This window comes from Plasmodium brasilianum, chromosome 14 (assembly GCF_023973825.1).
Source record: "Plasmodium brasilianum strain Bolivian I chromosome 14, whole genome shotgun sequence".
In the NCBI taxonomy this organism is placed as follows: Eukaryota; Apicomplexa; class Aconoidasida; order Haemosporida; family Plasmodiidae; genus Plasmodium; species Plasmodium brasilianum.
The window spans coordinates 2,328,744-2,348,870 of record NC_090127.1 but is presented as its reverse complement, the minus strand read 5'-3'; the positions used below and the strand labels follow the sequence as shown (position 1 = coordinate 2,348,870).

Sequence of the window (20,127 nt, the reverse complement as noted above, 5' to 3'; positions counted from 1 at the left end):
TCATTAGCGAAATTTGAATTTGTTACTTCAAAATTTTGCGAATTTGGTGTTTTCTGACTTGTACATGTAAGTTATATTTATGCGTATGTGAAGATGTGAATAAATAAAATTTGGCAAGAATGTTTATATGGGAATATTCAAATTTTGTTCATTTCGCATTTGTACCTACCTTCATTTGCGCATGTTTATGACTGCACATGCATTAATATATATATATATATGTATTATATTTTTATATATGTATTATATTTTTATATATGTATTATATTTTTATATATGTATTATATATTTATATATTTATGTAGTATATATATATATATGTATGTGCATTTTTCCCCCTACAAAGGCTTTTGCTAAAGGGCAAAACTTTATTTTTAAAACTTCCACATTATACAAACATAATATAGAATAACCTGTAGCATAAAAAAAAAAAAAACATACGCATATGTATGTACGTATATGTACAAACATATAAATACGTACTTATGTACAAACATATAAATACGTACGTATATGTACAAACATATAAATACGTACGTTTATATATACATATATATATATATATATATGTATATGCATATACACGCCTACGTTTATACGTACTTACATAAACATATATAACACAGAATGCGAACTAGCAGCTGCGTTTTTTTGATCATTTTTTTTTTGCTCTTTTTGAGGTACGGGGGTGGAATTAAGAAAAAGAGAGGGATAAATAAAAAAAATGGAGCTTTTTTAAATAAGGGGCTAAAATATATTAACAGTAAAATCATAAGTAGAAGAAAAGAAAACTATGTAAAGATGAAAATGACAGAGAATAAAGTAAAAGGAAAAGACATAATATATGGTAATGAATGCCGTAATGAATTATTAAAAGGAATATTAACAGTGTCAGATGTAGTAAAGTTGACCTTAGGACCTAGAGGTAGAAATGTGTTATTAGAAAAAGAATATGGTAGCCCATTAATAATAAATGATGGTGTAACAATAGCAAAAAATATTAGTTTAAAAGATCGAAAAAAAAATAATGGTGTAAAATTAATGCAGGAAAGTACAAATATATCAAATGATAAAGCAGGTGATGGTACAAGTTCTACAGCTTTAATGACAGCAACAATAACTAAAAAAGGAATAGAACAAGTAAATAATAATCATAATCCTATACCAATACAAAGAGGTATACAATTAGCTTCCAAGATGATAATAGAAAAAATTAAAACGTTATCAACACCTATTAAAACATATAAAGATATACTCAACATAGCAACTATTGCAAGTAATAACGATATACATATGGGACAAATAATAGCTAATGCATATGACAAATTAGGTAAAAATGCTGCCATAATTTTAGATGATAATGCTGATATTAATGATAAATTAGAATTCACAGAAGGCTATAATTTTGATAGGGGTATTATAAATCCTTATCTTTTATATAATGAAAATAAAGACTATATTGAATACAGTAATGTTTCAACGCTAATAACGGATCAAAATATTGACAACATACAGTCTATACTACCTATTTTAGAAATTTTTGCCAAGAACAAACAACCACTCTGTATCATTGCCGATGATTTTAGCAATGAAGTCCTTCAGACTCTCATCATTAACAAGCTCAAGGGAGCCATCAAAGTGGTAATGGCACTCGGAACGGAGGCATTCAAGCAGCCGTTTAAAGTGGCGTTTAAGCAGGCGTATAGACATCCGTTTATGCAGCAACTTATGCAGCCATTTATGCAGCAACTTATGCAGCCATTTATGCAGCCATTTATGCAGCCATTTATGCAGCCATTTATGCAGCCATTTATGCAACCGTTTATATAACCGCTTATGCAAATGTTTACACTTATTTATACATAAATGAACACACTTATGTATACGCTTTTATCTCAACGTACAAAGAGAGAGAATGAGAGTGAAGAAAAAGATACATACAAATGAAAAGAGAAAGATATGCATAAATGATTAGAGAAAGATATGCATAAATGATTAGAGAAAGATATGCATAAATGATTAGAGAAAGATATGCATAAATGATTAGAGAAAGATATGCATAAATGATTAGAGAAAGATATGCATAAATGATTAGAGAAAGATATGCATAAATGATTATAGAATGATATACATAAATGGAGGTGCTATTTTCTTAAATAACCTTATGCCAATGTGAGAAATACTTATTCGTTTTACGCCTTTATTTTTTTTTGAGGTCTCTCTCTTTTTGTCAGTGCGTAAAATATATACCTACACATATTTTATGCGCAAAAAGTAGAGAGGGAAAAAACTAAGAAATATAAGAAATAGAATGACTCACAAAATAGTAAGGGTTATTTTCTATGGTACCCTTTCGCACATTTTCCATTCCGAAAATAGAAAATGCGCGCCTTGCGTGAGTTGCGTATAGATATATGTATTTGCGTGTATGTAGCATTGTGTCTGTTTCATTGTGCATGTTGCACTGAGCATGCATATCTTATATATCTCGCCCCTACCAAGAGCTTATTTCTCTCGCACCCCCCCCATTACACACAATTTCCATCCGTATTCACTCTGTTCCATACCATTTATTTTTTCCTATGCAGGTCCCTATAAGAGCCCCTTCATTTGGTGATAGAAGAAAGGACTACTTAAAAGATTTGTGTATTGTAACAAATAGCAAGTACATAAGTGCAGATGTTGGTCTGGACTTGAACAATTTACATAATAATATGAGCAGTTTTGATAATAATTATTTAAGTCTACTGGGTAATGCAAATACATTAATAGTAAAAAAGGATAGGACTAGTTTAATTACAAAAGAAGAATATAAAGAAAAAATAGATGAAAGAATAAAAGTTTTAAAAAAAGAGTACGATGAAACAACTTCAAAATATGATAAAGAAAAATTAAATGAACGTATAGCTGCATTGTCAGGTGGTATAGCTAAAATTCTAATTGGTGGAAATACAGAAACAGAACAGAAAGAAAGAAAATTTAAATATGAGGATGCAACAAATGCTGTGAAAAGTGCAATAGATATTGGTTATGTTCCTGGGGGAGGAGTGACCTACTTAGAAATAATTAAATCAAACTTTTTAAATGAAATACATAAAAAAATTGAAGAAGTTCAATCAGTTGGGACTCAAGAAGAGAAAAAGTATCTAGACTTAGTAGGTAATCTAGAATCAGAAATAGAATTACAAAAAATGGGAGCTAATATTGTTGTAAGCAGTTTAGATGTCATTACTAAACAAATAGCTGATAATGCTGGTGTGAATGGAGATAACGTGGTTAAAATAATTTTGAACTCAAAGGATAAATATGGTTTCGGGTATGATGTAAATACCAATAAATTTGTAAATATGGTTGAAAATGGTATTATCGACAGTACAAATGTTATTATCAGTGTTATTAAAAATAGTTGTAGTATAGCTAGTATGGTCTTAACAACTGAGTGTATGATGGTAGATAGTGAAAAAAAAAATAATAAAGGAATATTAGATTCAACTATTAATTCACCTAATTATTTACCTAAACAAAGAAGAAAAGGATACAAAAATAAACTCGAAGATGAAGATGAGGATGAAGATGACTTAGACGACGATGAAGAGGATGATGACGATGAGGAAGACGATGATGAAGAAGATGACGATGAGGAGGATGGAGACGAGGAAGAGGAAGAAGACGATGGCTACAACTACGACGAGTGAGAAGGTATTCCCGAGAAGCGCAGGCGATGATTCAGTGTGAATAAAAAAAAAAAATAAACAAATATAATAAATAAACAAATAAAATAAATAAACAAATAAAATAAATAAACAAATAAAATAAATAAACAAATAAAATAAATAAACAAATAAATGAAAGAAGTAAAAATTTAACAACTGTGATAATAACGAAAATCGCAACAGGAACATAATAACGAATACAACCATGGGCATGTATGCCCATGAACATATTTTATCATTCTTACATGTTTATTCCACTGCCATACGTCTTTTTATTTTATTATTTTTTAGGCTAATATCGTTTATTTTGTTGTTTTCTTTTCCATTTTTTTTTTTCCTTTTTTTAATATTTTTAATTTAAGAGTAAACGTATGACGCTTACTCATCAAAATAACAAACAGCAGATGATTTAATTATTCATTTATTGCTTAATTACTGTGCAATCGTATATTTATTTATCTGCTTGCTCATTTATCAACCAGTTCTTTTTGAAGTATATATATTTAGTTATCTATTTATTTAATTATTTATTAATCTGCTATATTCACGTATGTGTACCACTTCTTATTTTATTCTACTTTATTTTACTTTATTTTACTTTAATTTATTTTAGTTTTTTTATTTATTTTTATTTTTTTAATAATTTCCAACCTTATGAAATTTTAAAGCGTTTAAAGTTTTCACGGGCTCATTTGAATGTTTTAAAATTTACTCCTTTTTTAATGCGTGTTCCATTTATGCATACTTATCTTTCTCATGTATACTTTCGCGTATAATTTTGCAACAAAAAAAAAAATAAAAATCTATGCATTCTGTATTAAACATTACGTATGTGTGCATTAGGTATGTATGTACGCATTATATGTACATAACGTATACACGCTCCGATGGGTTTCCAAAAATAATATAACATATAAAAATACAACAAAAAGAATATACTTCTTAATATTCTCTGACACAACGAGAAGTGACAAAATAAGGGAGGAACAACGTTAATTGCTTCTTTTTCTGAACTGTTCAGGTGAAATTTAAAAAATAATTAAATTAAATGTAATGAAAATAGTAAGCTATTGCAATGGAAAGCGTGTCAGTATAGGCTGACATTGAAGTCTTTTTCGTTTGCTCAGAATATATTTGTGTAATTTTTACTTTATTTTTTACGTCCCTTTTTTATCTTATTTTTTTAGGTCCATTTTTTTACCTCATATTTATACTTCATTTTTTGGCTTTTTTTTTTTTTTTTTTTTTTTTTTTTTTTTTTGTTTTTTTCTTAATTTGGAAAGAATCCCATGCCCAAGGCTCAAAAGCTCGCGTGTTGTGCGCCCCTGCCCGCGCCGCTCTCCTATTAGAGATGCTTTTTTTTTTCCTTCTGCTACGCTTGATAACACTATTTCTTTTGACGAAACGTAGCAAGGCATATAGCAGTGGCAGTGGCAGTAGCAGTAGCAGTAATAAGAAGCCGTGTAAACATGTAAGCAAAATTGTGCTCACTAAACTTAATAACAAGTACCGCATTAAAGAGGATATAATAAACTATAATAGGTTTAAATATGTGTACAATATAAAAAATCATCCAATACATGTAGTAACTGAGAGTTTAGTAAACTTTTTAAAAACGAGGATGCCTTTCTGCCTAGTATACAATAAATGTCCACTCTATGACAGTAATTTATGTTTCAAAGATATTTTAATAAAAGATAAAAATGATACGACATCATTGAAAAATAATTTTTACTTTTCAAGTAGTTATTTGTACATCCCCCAGGCAACCTCTTTATTTCCTTATATCTATGAGCTATTAAATGGGGTTGGGATATATCAAGGTGAGAAGAAAATCAATATAGGTGAAAAAAAGGATAAAAAAAAACATAATTGTAACAATGAGGAATATGCATGTTCGGTTAAAATGTATGATGAGGATGCAAACTTTGTTGGGAAATTGAAAAATGAAAAAAATCTTAATAAAGAGAAAAATACAAAAGGAGTAAATCTCAGTTTTGGAGAGAGTGCTTTATATAATGATGTGGAAAAAGGATATGATAAAAATTTAAATGAGAGCGAGCTTTACAATAAGAGCAGTAGCACGAACCAAGTGCCCTACACTCACTTAGACGATCTTAATAATAAGAGTATAAATTATTTTCACAATGAAAAAGACAATTTTGTTATAGTATCGAACGTTTTTCGAAAAGATAATATTGATAAACTACACTTTCCTTTTTTTACACAAATGGATGTATATATTAAAATAAAAAACGAACTAATCGACAAAAGAAAACAACTTGTTTATTTCTTATCTGACATGTTATCAAATATATTTGGACATACATATAAATGGAGAATCAAAAAAGATACTTTTGATTTTACAAAATATTCGTTGCAAGCTGAAATTTTTTATAACAACAAATGGATAGAAATTTTAGGTAGTGGAATATTAAGAAAAAAAATAATTTTTCAAAAAATTAGAAAATATGATATACATGATTATTTAGCTGTAGGATTAGGCTTAGACAGAATTGCTATGATTTTATTTGATATCAACAGGATTCGAAATCTTTATTTGTATATTTCTAATACAGAGAGAAATAGCATATCACAGAAGGGAACATCAAACCTAGAAACAGAAGAGCATGCACTAGGAAAAGGCGAACTAGAAAAAGACCAACTTGGAAAAGAACGACTAGGAAAAAACAGCAATAGGATAAAAACCACCCAGTTGTATGATGGCAAACTGTATAACAGTTCATATGTGAAAGACAACAAGTTTAGTATTGAAACAATGAGTGAAGCGAAAAATGGGCAAGGAGTAATTAGAGGAGCAGAACATAACATTTTGAACAATTCTCCAAAAAAAGAAGGCATAAAGTTAAAGGATGAGTTAAACAAAAGTTTTAAGAGAAACACACGCATGAATGAAAAAAAAAGAAATGAAGATTTTTTATATTTTATTAATTTATATAATATAAAAAACGAAGAACGACACTTGTCCTTCTATGCAAGCTCTCAGTGGAACAGCCAGATGTTTATAAAAAGTATTTATAACTTTAAAAACATAAAAAACATCAACTTTTTGAAAAATATCCTTCTCTTAGATAAGTTTTTTAACAGTAATTGCAACAGAATGAGCTACACCTACAAGTTCGTTTATGCCGCTGGGGCCAACATAAAGGTGTGCACTGCATAAAGCCGCGTACGTGTGTACCTGTGAACGGGAATACGGAATATAACTGTATATGGGTGTATGCTTGCAGCCATGCATGTATGCCCGCACTGGGGCTTACTCGCTAAATGCTAAGCGGAAAGCCTCAAGGGCAGCAACATAGTATATATGTAGAGTAGTAAACACCGTGGCATATGATGCACACAAATGCGTATATGTATATACATACATATATATACATATGTGTTAATTTGTATGTACATATATATACATATGTGTTAATTTGTATGTACATATATATACATATGTGTTAATTTGTATGTACATATATATACATATGTGTTAATTTGTATATACATATATATACATATGTGTTAATTTGTATGTACATATATATACATATGTGTTAATTTGTATATACATATATATACATATGTGTTAATTCATATATACATATATATATATATATATATATATATATATATATATATATATATATATATATATATATGTATTATATATATGTGTGTTCATATATGGGTAAAAATTTCCAATCTCCTTCATTTTCATAGGAACAGCAAACTTTCAGAAATTACGTAAAGGATGTGCACGAACAGGTGGTAGAACGAATCGCAAACATGTATGATATAAGCATTAGATAAAGGAGACTTTTTTTTTTTTTTTTTTTGATCATTTAAATTTTGGTATGAAATGAAAAAAAATACAGGCTTCCCTTTAAAGATGGGCCAAAGTGACAACCGACAAAATGGGTAACAAAAAAAAAAAAAAAAAAAAAAAAATCAACCTCTACTACTGCTATTGCTGCTTTTACTTCCACTGTTACTTCCTCCGCACGATGGGATACTTGAGGAAGTCCCAAGAGAATAGAAACTGCTCGAGGCCGCCAAAAATTAAGTAAATTTTTTTTTTGGGTACACTATAAAAGAATTTCATGGATAAAATGCTACCAACTTTATTTATGTTATCGAAGATGTAGAAGTTATGAAACTGTGCAATTAATTGAGAATCTATTTGTAAATTTATATTCATCTTATCCTTTTTTTTATCATCCTCTCTCCATGCGTCCGCTCTTTTATTTGTTACATCATTGTTTCGCGCATTTGCACTTGCACTAGCACCCACACTTTCGCTTGTACCTGATACATTTAGTACTCTATAAACGAAGATTTTTTTTTTTTTGAATAAATAGCGATATATAAATCATTTCCAGTGTAGTAAAAATCAAAGAGAACAATTTTTAAGCTCTGCTTTAATGGTATTCTTGTGAAAGTGAACTCGGGGTAATAGTACTTCTTTGTGTGACAATGAGTTTCTGGAATAGGTTCAGTAGTAGATGTGTTCGAGGTAAGTATATCTTTTGAGTACGCACACATTACTATTGGCCACAGGAAGGAAAAGTAAACATAACTATTGGAATGAATAAATATGATATTTTCTTGTATATACATTTTATTTATGCGTTCATCTATTTTTATCTTGCAACTAGCGAATTTTAAGTTTTCATCAAATATGAGTAAACTGTTTTCCGAAAAAATGAACATATAATACATATCATTAAGTTTTGTTGAAGCAGTAAATTTTTTCCTCCCTTTTAAAGGAAATATGGTACTATTTAACAGATCGTGATGCGTATGGCTTAACTGTATTAGTTCTGCATTTGCAATATTGTACAAGTATAAAGCGTTTTCATTTAACACAGTAAGGTATGTATCGTAATATTTGTTATGCACATGTTCATATTTTTTTTTGCTTGTAATTATTGCTTCCGTTTCACTTCGTCTTTCACATCGTCTTTTCCTTTTTTGCTGCTCCCATTCTTCACGCGTTTGTAATGAATCTTCACTGTACACTATTGATGTAACTGTGGATTCATGATATCCATTCTCACAAACCCCTTGAACATTCAACATTTCATCGTTATGATACCCCTCAAAGTTGATACAACGTTTGTCAGCTACTAAAAGCTCCTTCCTCTTCAGAAACCAGCATAAAGATATGACATTTTGGTTTTCCCTTATGGCGGGTATTATAACAGTTTCATTCCTTTTGTACCTTACTTCTTCCATTCCCGCTTCCACTCCGTTCACATCAAGTGGTTGAAAAAAAAAACCGAACAACTGGTTCTTATTAATAAAAGCTATGATAGGTAGATGGGGGTGCTTAACGAGGTATACACAAATATTCATATTCTTGTAATAGATAGGTTTTAAGAAAAAAGCAGTTTTATATCTTTTTAGGTCTATATTATATACGTTTTCATTTCCTAAGGAAAATAAAATATTGGTACGAGCGCATAATATATGATAGACCCAAGCACTTAATGTGAACGTTTTATAAATAATATTATTTTCATTTATCAGATATAAACAGTAATATTTTTCCGAGTCATATACATATAAATATTCTTTTTTACTTAAAGTAAAATAAAACAAATAAAAAATACATTTACAGCGTAGATTAAAACAGTTTATCATTTTATTTTCCCTTATATTGTATACATAAATCATTCCTTTGCCTTTCGATATATATATATTACTGTCCTTTGCACTGAAATAAACGCATATATAATTCTTTTGTTCCTTTTCGATTTTCTCCCAAATGGGCCCCCCATCTTGTCGTCCTTGAGGCTTCTGCTGTTGTTGCTGCCGTTTCTGTTGGAACTTCTGCTTCTGTCCTTGTTGTTCCTCTTCTTCTTCTTCTTCCTCCTCCTCCTCCTCTGCTTCAACTGCATGGATTCGCGCAACTCCATCTGCTTTACAGTAAACTCCTACCCCTCCTCCGTCGTTATAATAACAGTTGCTAGAAGCGAACTTATTGTTTCTTACAACAACATCCCCATACAATTGCATCAAGTTAGAGTTAACTGCTTCGCTCTTAACCGAACTGCTATTACCCCTCTCTAGGGAATGCTGAGCACTCAACTCGATATGTAGTAATTCTTCTCTTTTATTAATATTAAAAATTTTTACATAAGATTTAGTAGAAAAAGACAAATAATTTTCTTCTAAATCATAATTAAATGTTGAAGTGAGACTAAATATTTTGTCCTCCCCCAAATTTACAACAAAATATATTTCAAATATATAAAAATTAATTATATGAATTTTGTCTTTATATGCTACAAAAATGTAGCAATTATTTTTAATTTTTTGCAATAAATCGTTTATACTTTTTATCTTAAAATATTCTTTTACATTCGTTTCGATGAAAACAATTTTTTCATTTTTATTTAATATCTTTTTTATTTTTACTTTTTTCTGAGGGATGAACAAGTACACACACCCTTCACTATCTCCGTATATAAGGGCATAAAAAACGCTCTTCAAAATATCACTTCCGCTATCACCTCCACTACCACTTCCGCTACCACTTCCGCTATCACCTCCACTATCACTGCCACTTCCAGCGCGGGTCCATATCTCTTGTAACAGCTCAAAGCAGTACCTGTTCTTCTGCTCAATTTTCTTCTCCACGTTGTCCATATTCACTACCTTAATATTTCCTTCATACACATCATTCTGTAATTTATTATATAAACTATTTTTTCTATTTATGTACAGGAAATTAAAATGCATGCTCGTTATTTGTTCTTTCTCACAGAAACTTAAAACGGATATGTTATTTTCAACATCATATAAATGTATTTCATTCTTTTCGTTGTAACAAAACAGATGATAATTTGTTTTTCGCCCTGGTGATACATGCATTGATTTGTTTTCCATCTCCACTACCTCCACCTGCATCCCCTCTTCTTTTCCTTTTTTTTCCCCTTCCTTGTCTCCCTTTTCATTTGTAAAAGCAGTAGAGGGTGGAAAGGAAAAAGGTCTTTTGCTGAAATAAGCTAATTCCAAAAGTTGTCCAATTTCGATGTAAAATAAACATGATAAAACTTTCTTATCATTGAACATACTAATGCTTAATATTTCATTTTTACGAATTCTTCTTATAATAACACTATGTTTATGAACTGAACATGTTACATAATCTTTTATTCTAACATTGTAAGTATTGCCATAGTCATATTTAAAAAGAGGTATGGGAGGTGAAAACACCCCGTTGAACCAAAATAAAGAAGGGAACAACAAAATATTCTTTAAATCATTTTTTTTCTTTTTTTTAATTATATCATTTTTACTTAAGTTCAAATCGTACTTGCTCAAATTTTCGTATTTCTTACTATTGAGCATTTTTTTAAGCCGTTCCGCTTTTTAATAAAAGGGGAAAAAAAAGAAAATAAAAAAATAAAAATAAAATAAAAAAAATAAAAATAAAAAATAAAAAATAAAAAAAATAAAAAATAAAATAAAAAAAATAAAAAATAAAATAAAAAAAATAAAAAATAAAATAAAAAAAATAAAAAATAAAATAAAAAAAATAAAAAATAAAATAAAATTGGACGTTCGGTCCTTCAAGTATCTGCATATTCCCCTCTAAAAGGAAATAAAAGCGAAAAACGCGAAACAGGAAGAGAAGCGGAAAGAGATACAGTAAAATTGGTAGTAACTGTAAAAATAGCAGTAACAGTAACGTCAACAGCTACTATTACAGTTACAGCGACTGTATGGGCAATTTCTACAAATCCATCAGTTCATGGCACAATGCAGCTAATTGTATAAAATTATAAATGAAAAAAAAAAAAAAAAAAAAAATTGTACAAAAATAAAACCTGAGCCTGTAACCTTTTTCTTCCCAATGGAACGAAACAAAGAAATGAAAGTAAATAATGTCAAATAATGCGAACAAATGAGAAATTATGCGAAAAAATTGAGGTGTAATAGAATTACAGTTCTCGCTATTTATATGACACAACCACCATTTTTTGAAAAATATATAGAAAACAACTTTTGGTGCAAAACAAAAAACAGTGTATTCCTGTTGACGTTTTGTAATGTGTGCAGTTGGGGACCTAATTTTTTCCTTTATTGTTATATGTTCTTTTTTTGTCCTTTTATTTTATTTTTGTCCTTTTATTTTATTTTTGTCCTTTTATTTTATTTTTGTCCTTTTATTTTATTTTTGTCCTTTTATTTTATTTCTATCATTTTATTTTATTTCTATCATTTTATTTTATTTCTATCATTTTATTATTTTTTTTGTTTTCCCCCTTTTAAGGTACCCTACGTGAAATTAATATCACTATTGCGTAAATTTAAAAATGAACTTAGTAAAAAGTTCAAATACCAACAAATTAAATTGCCAAAAAAAAGTGCTCCCCTTCTTTGTCATATATTAATTGCTTATAGTAAATCATAAAAATAAAAATGAAAACTTAAACAAGTCCAAAGCTAGAAGGTATTTCAATCGGTATATATACATATGTGCGCATATATAATTACTCTGTACACAGTGAACATATGAGGGGAACTAAAGAAAATTTTTTTGCGCTTCCTTATGTGCTTATTTTTAACATATTTTAAAACATGAGTTTTTAATGTATGCTTCAAATAGGATTAAATAAAAGTTTATACATAAATATAAGTATATATATACACGTATATATTTATTTATATAGTTTGCTCTAAGAAATATAAGGAAATATGATATTTTATTTTACTTTATATTACATTATTCCAATTTTGCAACTCCATAAAAATGAACTACATATATACTTCTTTTTGATGAAAAGGAAAAAATAATTTTGAATTTTGAATTAACTTCAATGTGCCTTATTTTTTAAGATAAAAATCTTTTTAAAATTAAAACTTTAAAAAAAAAAAAAAAATTTTAAGTTTTTGAATATTAGGATAATAAAAACGAATTACGTTTTAATAAAAAAAAAACTGCGTAGGAAAAATAGGAAACACATTTATTCACTCGAGTTAAATATGTTAATGGCTATGTATACATACATACACATTACACATATATGCATATATATACGCACTTTTCCCTCTGAATAATGCGTTATACATTATATCAATTTTTTTAATTTTATAAAAATATTTAAACAATATTTATCTAAACAATATGTATTTAAATGATATATACGTAAATAACATTATATTTAAATAACAAAGGTGTGCATGTGTATTAATAACAATTTCAAATATCTTCTGTGCGTGTTAAAAATAAAAAAAAAAATTAAAAAGAAAAGAAAAAAAAATACGAAAATGCGTACAATTTACACATATACAACACAGACATATATATTACAAATGTTTATATACATACCATATGTAATCACACGTATTCAACATGAGAAAACACTGCTTTTATTGTTAACTCCTTTTCAAATGACCAGGACAGTTAAAAATAAACTTTAATAACGATCAAACTATTTTTTACGGCTTTTCCCGCTTTTCTACTCTTCTTCTTTTATCAATGTGCATATATGAACGACGTACTGATTTACATCGTGTTTTTCCCATTCACTCTTCCGCTCGTGAAATTTGTTGTCAAAAAAAAAAAAAAAAAAAAAAAAAAATGGCATAAGGAATATGGAATAAAAGGAAGTGGTATTATTAAAAAAAATAAAAAAGGTAATCGACATGGTACGTGTGTAAAAGTAGCATAAAAAAAAAAAAAAAATTTTAAAAAAAGTTAACATATTTATCTGAAAAATTCTGATTATTCTCAACACGCGGTGTGTGAAAAGGGTAGTTCAAAAAACTTTTATTGTTGCTACTATTACTACTATAACCATTACTACTGCTATTACTATTATTCTTGTCCTCCTTGTTATTATTCAATTCCATACCACACTCTTCCCCTCCTGATTCTCTCGCCATCTTTTCCTCTTTTTTTTTTATTTCACAAAAATTTTCATCATATTTATTTCCAGTGCTACTACCAAATGCATTATTCAATGATAGTTCATTCATGTATGCTTTTGGTTTCACGCTGTTTCTATATATGGTAGATGGATTGCCATTATTATTGATGTTATGACTACTACTACCACTACGACCATTACTACCATTTCTGTTAATATTATTAACATGTTTCAATGTACTGTAACTGTCGTTAATGGACGTAACATCCATGTTTAACGATATATTGTTACCACTACTGCTGCTAGTACTGCTACTGTTATTGTTGTTTCCTTGGTTAATATTAACGTTATTATGTACACCACCACTACTGCTATTTTCAACTCCTTGCACTGCCGTTGCTTGTTCCATTGCACTGTTATAATAGGTAAACACGTTTTTTCCATTCTTCTTAATATTACCAGTGCCATTACCAATGCTATTACTATCATATAAATTAGACTTGTCGTCCTTGGCAAAATAGTTGTTATACCCATCCGACATAACAACTGCCGCACCATCAGCACTTCCACTCCCCAACACTACTTTGTTACTATTACTATTATTAGTATTGGTATTACTTACTATATTTGCACTGGAATAGGCAAACTCGTTTTCATTAAAATTCATTTCATCCTTTGAGTGCCGCTGATGGTGAGGCTTGCATTCCTGCTGTTGTTCCTCCTCCCCTTCACTCTTGTTCATCATCATATAATTTGATTCTTTCTTCACATTGCTCATGTGCATCTTTTCATATTCCCTTGTCTTCACATCACCATTACTCCTACTACTGTTATTGCTACTGCTGTAACTACGGTTATTCCTATTCCTATTGCTACTACTACTGCTAGAGCTACTACCATCACTATAACCACGGTTACAGTTATTACCATCCACTTCTCTATTTCCCCCTTTCAATAAGTCTTCATTAATACAACTATTAAGCGTGTTGAATGATTTCGAATTCGGTAGTCTATGCATATGACTTACATTTCTCACAAGCGATTTGTTCACCTGAGGACTCTCCTCCTCCTCCTCCTCTTCCTCATAGTCCATATCTGTGTCATTAATAAAATCGATATTTATTAAATTTTTTAAATCATCCTTCAGTTCGTCATTCTGCGTATATTTTTCGGTCATTAGTTCTGCACTACACTTCTTACTAACACTGCTGTTGTTAATATTGATACTACTACTACAACTACTACTACCATTCAAATTTCCCATGTTGGCCATATTGCTCATATTGTTAACGCTGTTAATACTACTAATATTGCTGTGTGCTTTCATAAGCCCAATACCATGAATGCTTGCATCATTCACCATACTACTTCCTCCATTATTGGTATTATTCCTACAACTATTACCACCACTGTTGTTAAAGCCATTACAGCTTCTGCTACTAGTACAACTATCATTTCCATTATTATTTACAGAAAAATTAATAGCATTCGAATTAGCACTTCCACTTCCAATAACATTACAATTAGCATTACTACTATTACCACTATTATTACCACTAGTAGTGTTTGCAGAATTACTACCCAAGTAACAGCCTTTAAAATTTCTTAAAGTACTTTTGTCTTTACTACTATTTGTAGGGTCTATATTATGGCTATTACCAAAGTGATTTATGCTTGCGCTCATATTTGGAGTACCTCTAGTAGAATTGTTACTACTATTATTGCTGCTATTATTGCTACCATTATTGCTTTCATTATTACTTCCACTTACATTGTTCATTGTGCTATTCAAATTACTACTAACGTCTCTAATACCACTAACACTACTAGCACTGCCAATAACACCATTATGGTTGCTTCTATTTATGCCACTGTTAAAGGAAAAAATATGATCATTCAAAGAATTTACATTAGTACAGGCATTATTGGAAAATGAAGCATAATGAGTCGGCTTTTTAAAACCATAAGTTCCATTCTGTATAAAATCTTTATTCATAGTATGTATAGTATTTGTATTTAAAAAATTTGAGTTCACCAAATGGGGTCCTGCTCCTCCTCCAACACATCTATTATTTATACCACTACTTTTATTATTCTTCAAAGCATAAACATTCCTTGAAGAATTTCTAGGAGTAAACATTGTACAACTATGATTAATATTATAATTTAATTTGTTCATATTTACTCCTTTATTATTCATACATACAACTCCTGGTACGTTTGAACTATTATGATATCCACTTCCACTCATACTTCCGCCTCCTATATTACCACCTATGTTACCGCTTACACTGCCAAAATTTGCACTCATGCTGCCTCCCACATAACCACTACTAATATTATTTCCAATCTTGGGCCCTAAAAACACCTTGGTGGTATTAGTGGTGTTACTACTATTATTATCCTTTATATTATGGGCAGCATTCTTTATACTATCATTACTGTAATTTCCATTCATTATGTTATCGATATTATTAATATTATTAATATTACTATTATTTATATTATTTATATTATTTATATTATTATTACTATTACTACTAGTATTTCCATTAGTATTCATAATGCTGCTGCTATTACCGCTATTATTCTTACTTAATAAACCATTTGACATCAATACTGGTGTGGCAGTGGTAGTAGTCGTAGCACTAGTAGTGCCAGCAGTTCTAGTACTATTATTGTTTGCTGTAAATGCAAGAGCTCCATTCATAAGATTCGTCCGGCAGCTCATATTGTTACTATTTCTACTATTGTTATGACTATCCATGTTCAGAATCATGTTACTATTACTATTACTATTACAACTTTCAATACCTCCACCTACCACTGCAACACCTCCTCCTCCTACACCAGCTATGCTGTTCATCTCCCCCATCATCAAACCACTACTACTAATCATATTGTTGTTTCCGTACTCAGTATGTATCATACTGTTACTCCCCTTCATCATAATTCTTGGAAAACTTTTTTTGTTTTCGTTCATTTTCCTTATCGTCATCATACCACTACTGCTACTAGTAGGCAGACCACCACCAGCACCAGCACCACTGTTGTTGTTATTCATCATTCCCGCTCTATTATTCTGCATAACAATGTGTTTGTTGTATGTATCATAGTGAAAATTTATTTTTTCCATTTTTTCAAGCGCACTGTTGTTACCACTACTACTAACGTTGTTATGATTACTAATACTACTACCAATGTTGTTATTGTTATTGTTACTGCTGCTGTTGTTATTGTTGACATCCTCACATAGATTATAATTATCCTTAAACAGAAACAGGTCATGATAATTTTTGTTAAATTTTTTTATTTTTTTAAATTCCGCAGCAGAGGATCTAGGCACAGCTCTTTCGATTCTTAGATCTCGCACAGATATACTACTTCTCAATGGAATATTAAAAAAATTAAACATATCTTCTTTCCATTTATCTGGAGTATTTTTGTATGCTTTTAAAAATTTATTCATACAACCTAATGTTCGAAACTTTATTTTAATATGTGATCCTTTAGGTGGGTGGAAATAAATATTATCTATTTCATCATAACCCATTAATCTTAATATATACAACATTTGCTCCTTTGCTTCAATATACTCTGCTAGCTTATTTCTTTCAGCTGAATTTTTTGGTAATTCTAACGGGTACTGGCATCTTGCACTTTTCGGCACCCATGAAATATAAACCATCATATCACTGAAATAATCATTTGTCGAGTTGTTATTGTTATTATGGTGGTTTCCACTTGAGCTGTTTCCATTGGTCAAATGGCTATTAGCACCGTCATGCCCACCACTACTAGCGTTTCCGCTAACATTACCGCTAACATTACCGCTTACATTACCGCTTACATTACCGCTGATATTCCCATTTGCACACTCGTAAAGCGCATTTTTCGACAGGGGTTTCTCTAAGATTATGCCTCCCCCACTACAGTGCTCCAAGTTATTAATAATTTTTTTTTTACATAGTTTTTCCTTGAATTTCTTATCAATCAATGATGAAGATTCCGTTAAGCACGTGGACAAGCTAATTTGCGTTTCGTTGTTTTCTTTACGAACATAATTTGTCATTGCCTTTTTATTTAAATTTAACTTGTTTATTTTATTTCCTTTATTATTTCCATTACTCATTGTGCTTAAATTTGTTTTACGTCCATATTGTACACGCTCCTCGTCCTCCTGCTGAACATTGTTGTTATCATTATTGATGTTCACATCCTCCTCATTGTCAATTCCCTCATCTTGAGTTTCTCGCTTAACATTCACATGGTTGTAATGACGACTCCTGCTGCTGCTGCTGTTTCCGCTATTCATGCCGCTACCGCCGCTTCTATTTTCATTAGCATTGTCACAGCTGTACGTGGCATTGGCTGTGTTCAGGAATAGCATAAGACTATTCATATTTCTTAATCTCTTTACAACCATACTGCTGCTAGTTTTATTGATACTACTAGCACTACCACTACTGACGTTGCCTTCTTCATCATCCTGCTCATCTACTGCATAAAACATAATACTCTTGTACACCTCCTCCAACATATTTATTACTTGCTTTCTACATAAAATTAAACATATCATATGAACATTTCGATTTGTTACTATGTTATCTTCAAAATTTACGTCATAATATTCACCATTTAATTTTTTTTTTAAAAAATCAAAAAACGAATTTTTTATCTCATTTAACAATGCATCATTCGTATTTAACAGAATGCTATTCTTTTCATTTTTGCCATTTTTTAAAAATGAATATATTAAATTACTATTTTCTTTTAATTTCTCTATTTCTTCTTTTAATAATAACTTAACATCCTTATTTGTCATATTTACATGTTCTAAATTTTCTAACATACAACTGTATAGATCATTATATAAAAGGAACAAATTGTTCGCTTCATCACCATATAGCTCCTCATTCCTTCTTATTTCTTTAATTAATTTTTCCATTCGATCTAACTCATGCACATATATTTTTTCTACCTCGAGCTCATTATTGCCACAACCGTCGTTTCTACTACTGCTACTAATATTACTGCCACTTCCACTGCTGCTTCCGCTACTACGACTATTACTACTACGGCTTCTACTATTATTGGTACTTACACTATTGGCATGATGATTTTCTTTCTTCAATTCACTTGACTGGTTCACCTCCTTTTCATCATATTCTCGTGCATCTTTTCTATTAACACCATCCACCACCACACTATTATTATTACTAGCAGCAGTACATTCTTCACCAATTAGCTCTTCTGCACGTTGTTCACTATTGTGTTCACTACTCCATTCACTACCATGTTTACTATCCCGTTCGTCTTTGTCCTTCATTTCCTCAGTTAACTCTTCTTTTTTGCTAACTTCTACTTTGCTTACATTTACCTTTTCACAAACTAGGTCTATTCCGGCTTCTTTCTCTGTAACTTCACTCTTTTTCACTTCCACTTTTGCTTCCACTTTTGCTTCCTTTTTTTCCTCTTTTTTTGCTTCCATTTTTGAATTTTCATTTTCACTTTTACTTTTTTTTATTTCTTCACCTACACCTCCTTTCTTGTCATCATTACGACTTACATTACTATTTGCATTTTCCTCATCTTCCCCTGTAACCTTCGGCTTTATTTTTTTTAAATTATTTAAACGATCTAATAAATTAAATAAGTAACCACTCCCTCCTCCTCCACTGCTACTACTACTTCCACCTCCACTTTTCAATGTTTCTTCATTCTTACTATTACTATCTCTCTTATCATTCTGCTCAACGACATTCCCTTTCTTCTTGCACCCGTCTTCTTTTCGTGCATCTTTACCCCCTTCAACTTTCACTTCCTCCATTATATTAATTCTTGTTAAATTATACTATAATATTATGCACTCGAGTTAATATATATATATATATATATATATATATATATATATATATATATATGCTTACACTTGTTAATTTACTTGTTTATACACACTACCAAATGAAACACGCGCATATGAACAAATTATAAAAAAAATTTTCAAAAAAAAGGGTAAATGAAATGCTAACTAAAATGTTAAAAAAAAAAAAAAAAAAAGGATTAAAAGGGGTTAACATAAAATATGATCAATATTATCTAATAAAATATTCTTCTAAAAAGGAATAAAAGGAATTTTAATAAAATGCAGCGACAATGTTGCTAATGCTGCTACATATACGTGACATACATTTATATAACTGCATATGCAAATGTGTATATCATATGTACAATATATATATACATAACTTATTTTCAAGTTTTACCATACACATATATATTTATACATATAAAAATATATACCATTACAAAATAATAATACGATTCTACAATTTTCATATATATATATATATATATATATTAAAAAAAAGGGAGAAAAAAGTATGACTTGTCAATACGTCGATTGGTAGATTCACCGACTGACTGCACTAGTCTGTTCATTAACTAAATAACTGAATTAAATAGTGATTCAATAATATAATTAATTCCTAACTGAATTAATGAATAGATGGGGAGAAGAG

The 20,127-nt window shown here is 29.9% G+C and overlaps 4 protein-coding genes across 4 annotated transcripts; 2 read left to right on the top strand and 2 right to left on the bottom strand.

The window, feature by feature from the left end:
• Window positions 1-627: 627 nt before the first annotated feature.
• On the top strand, window positions 628-3,695 carry MKS88_005711 (60 kDa chaperonin; the record flags this gene model as incomplete). Its single annotated transcript, XM_067218998.1, has 2 exons — window positions 628-1,641; window positions 2,589-3,695. 2 exons carry the CDS (start codon window positions 628-630, stop codon window positions 3,693-3,695), a joined length of 2,121 nt encoding a protein of 706 aa, XP_067070917.1.
• A 1,369-nt stretch (window positions 3,696-5,064) lies between these two features.
• Window positions 5,065-6,897, top strand: MKS88_005710 (phenylalanine--tRNA ligase; the record flags this gene model as incomplete). Its single annotated transcript, XM_067218997.1, has 1 exon — window positions 5,065-6,897. The coding sequence occupies one exon, from the start codon at window positions 5,065-5,067 to the stop codon at window positions 6,895-6,897; it is 1,833 nt and encodes a 610-aa protein (XP_067070916.1).
• A 776-nt stretch (window positions 6,898-7,673) lies between these two features.
• On the bottom strand, window positions 7,674-11,081 carry MKS88_005709 (WD repeat-containing protein; the record flags this gene model as incomplete). The annotated part of the gene is made up of 3 exons (XM_067218996.1): window positions 7,674-7,720; window positions 7,842-8,047; window positions 8,185-11,081. 3 exons carry the CDS (start codon window positions 11,079-11,081, stop codon window positions 7,674-7,676), a joined length of 3,150 nt encoding a protein of 1,049 aa, XP_067070915.1.
• Window positions 11,082-13,424: 2,343 nt separating this feature from the next.
• MKS88_005708 (asparagine-rich protein) lies at window positions 13,425-19,436 on the bottom strand (the record flags this gene model as incomplete). The annotated part of the gene is made up of 1 exon (XM_067218995.1): window positions 13,425-19,436. The coding sequence occupies one exon, from the start codon at window positions 19,434-19,436 to the stop codon at window positions 13,425-13,427; it is 6,012 nt and encodes a 2,003-aa protein (XP_067070914.1).
• Between the last annotated feature and the right edge of the window lie 691 nt (window positions 19,437-20,127).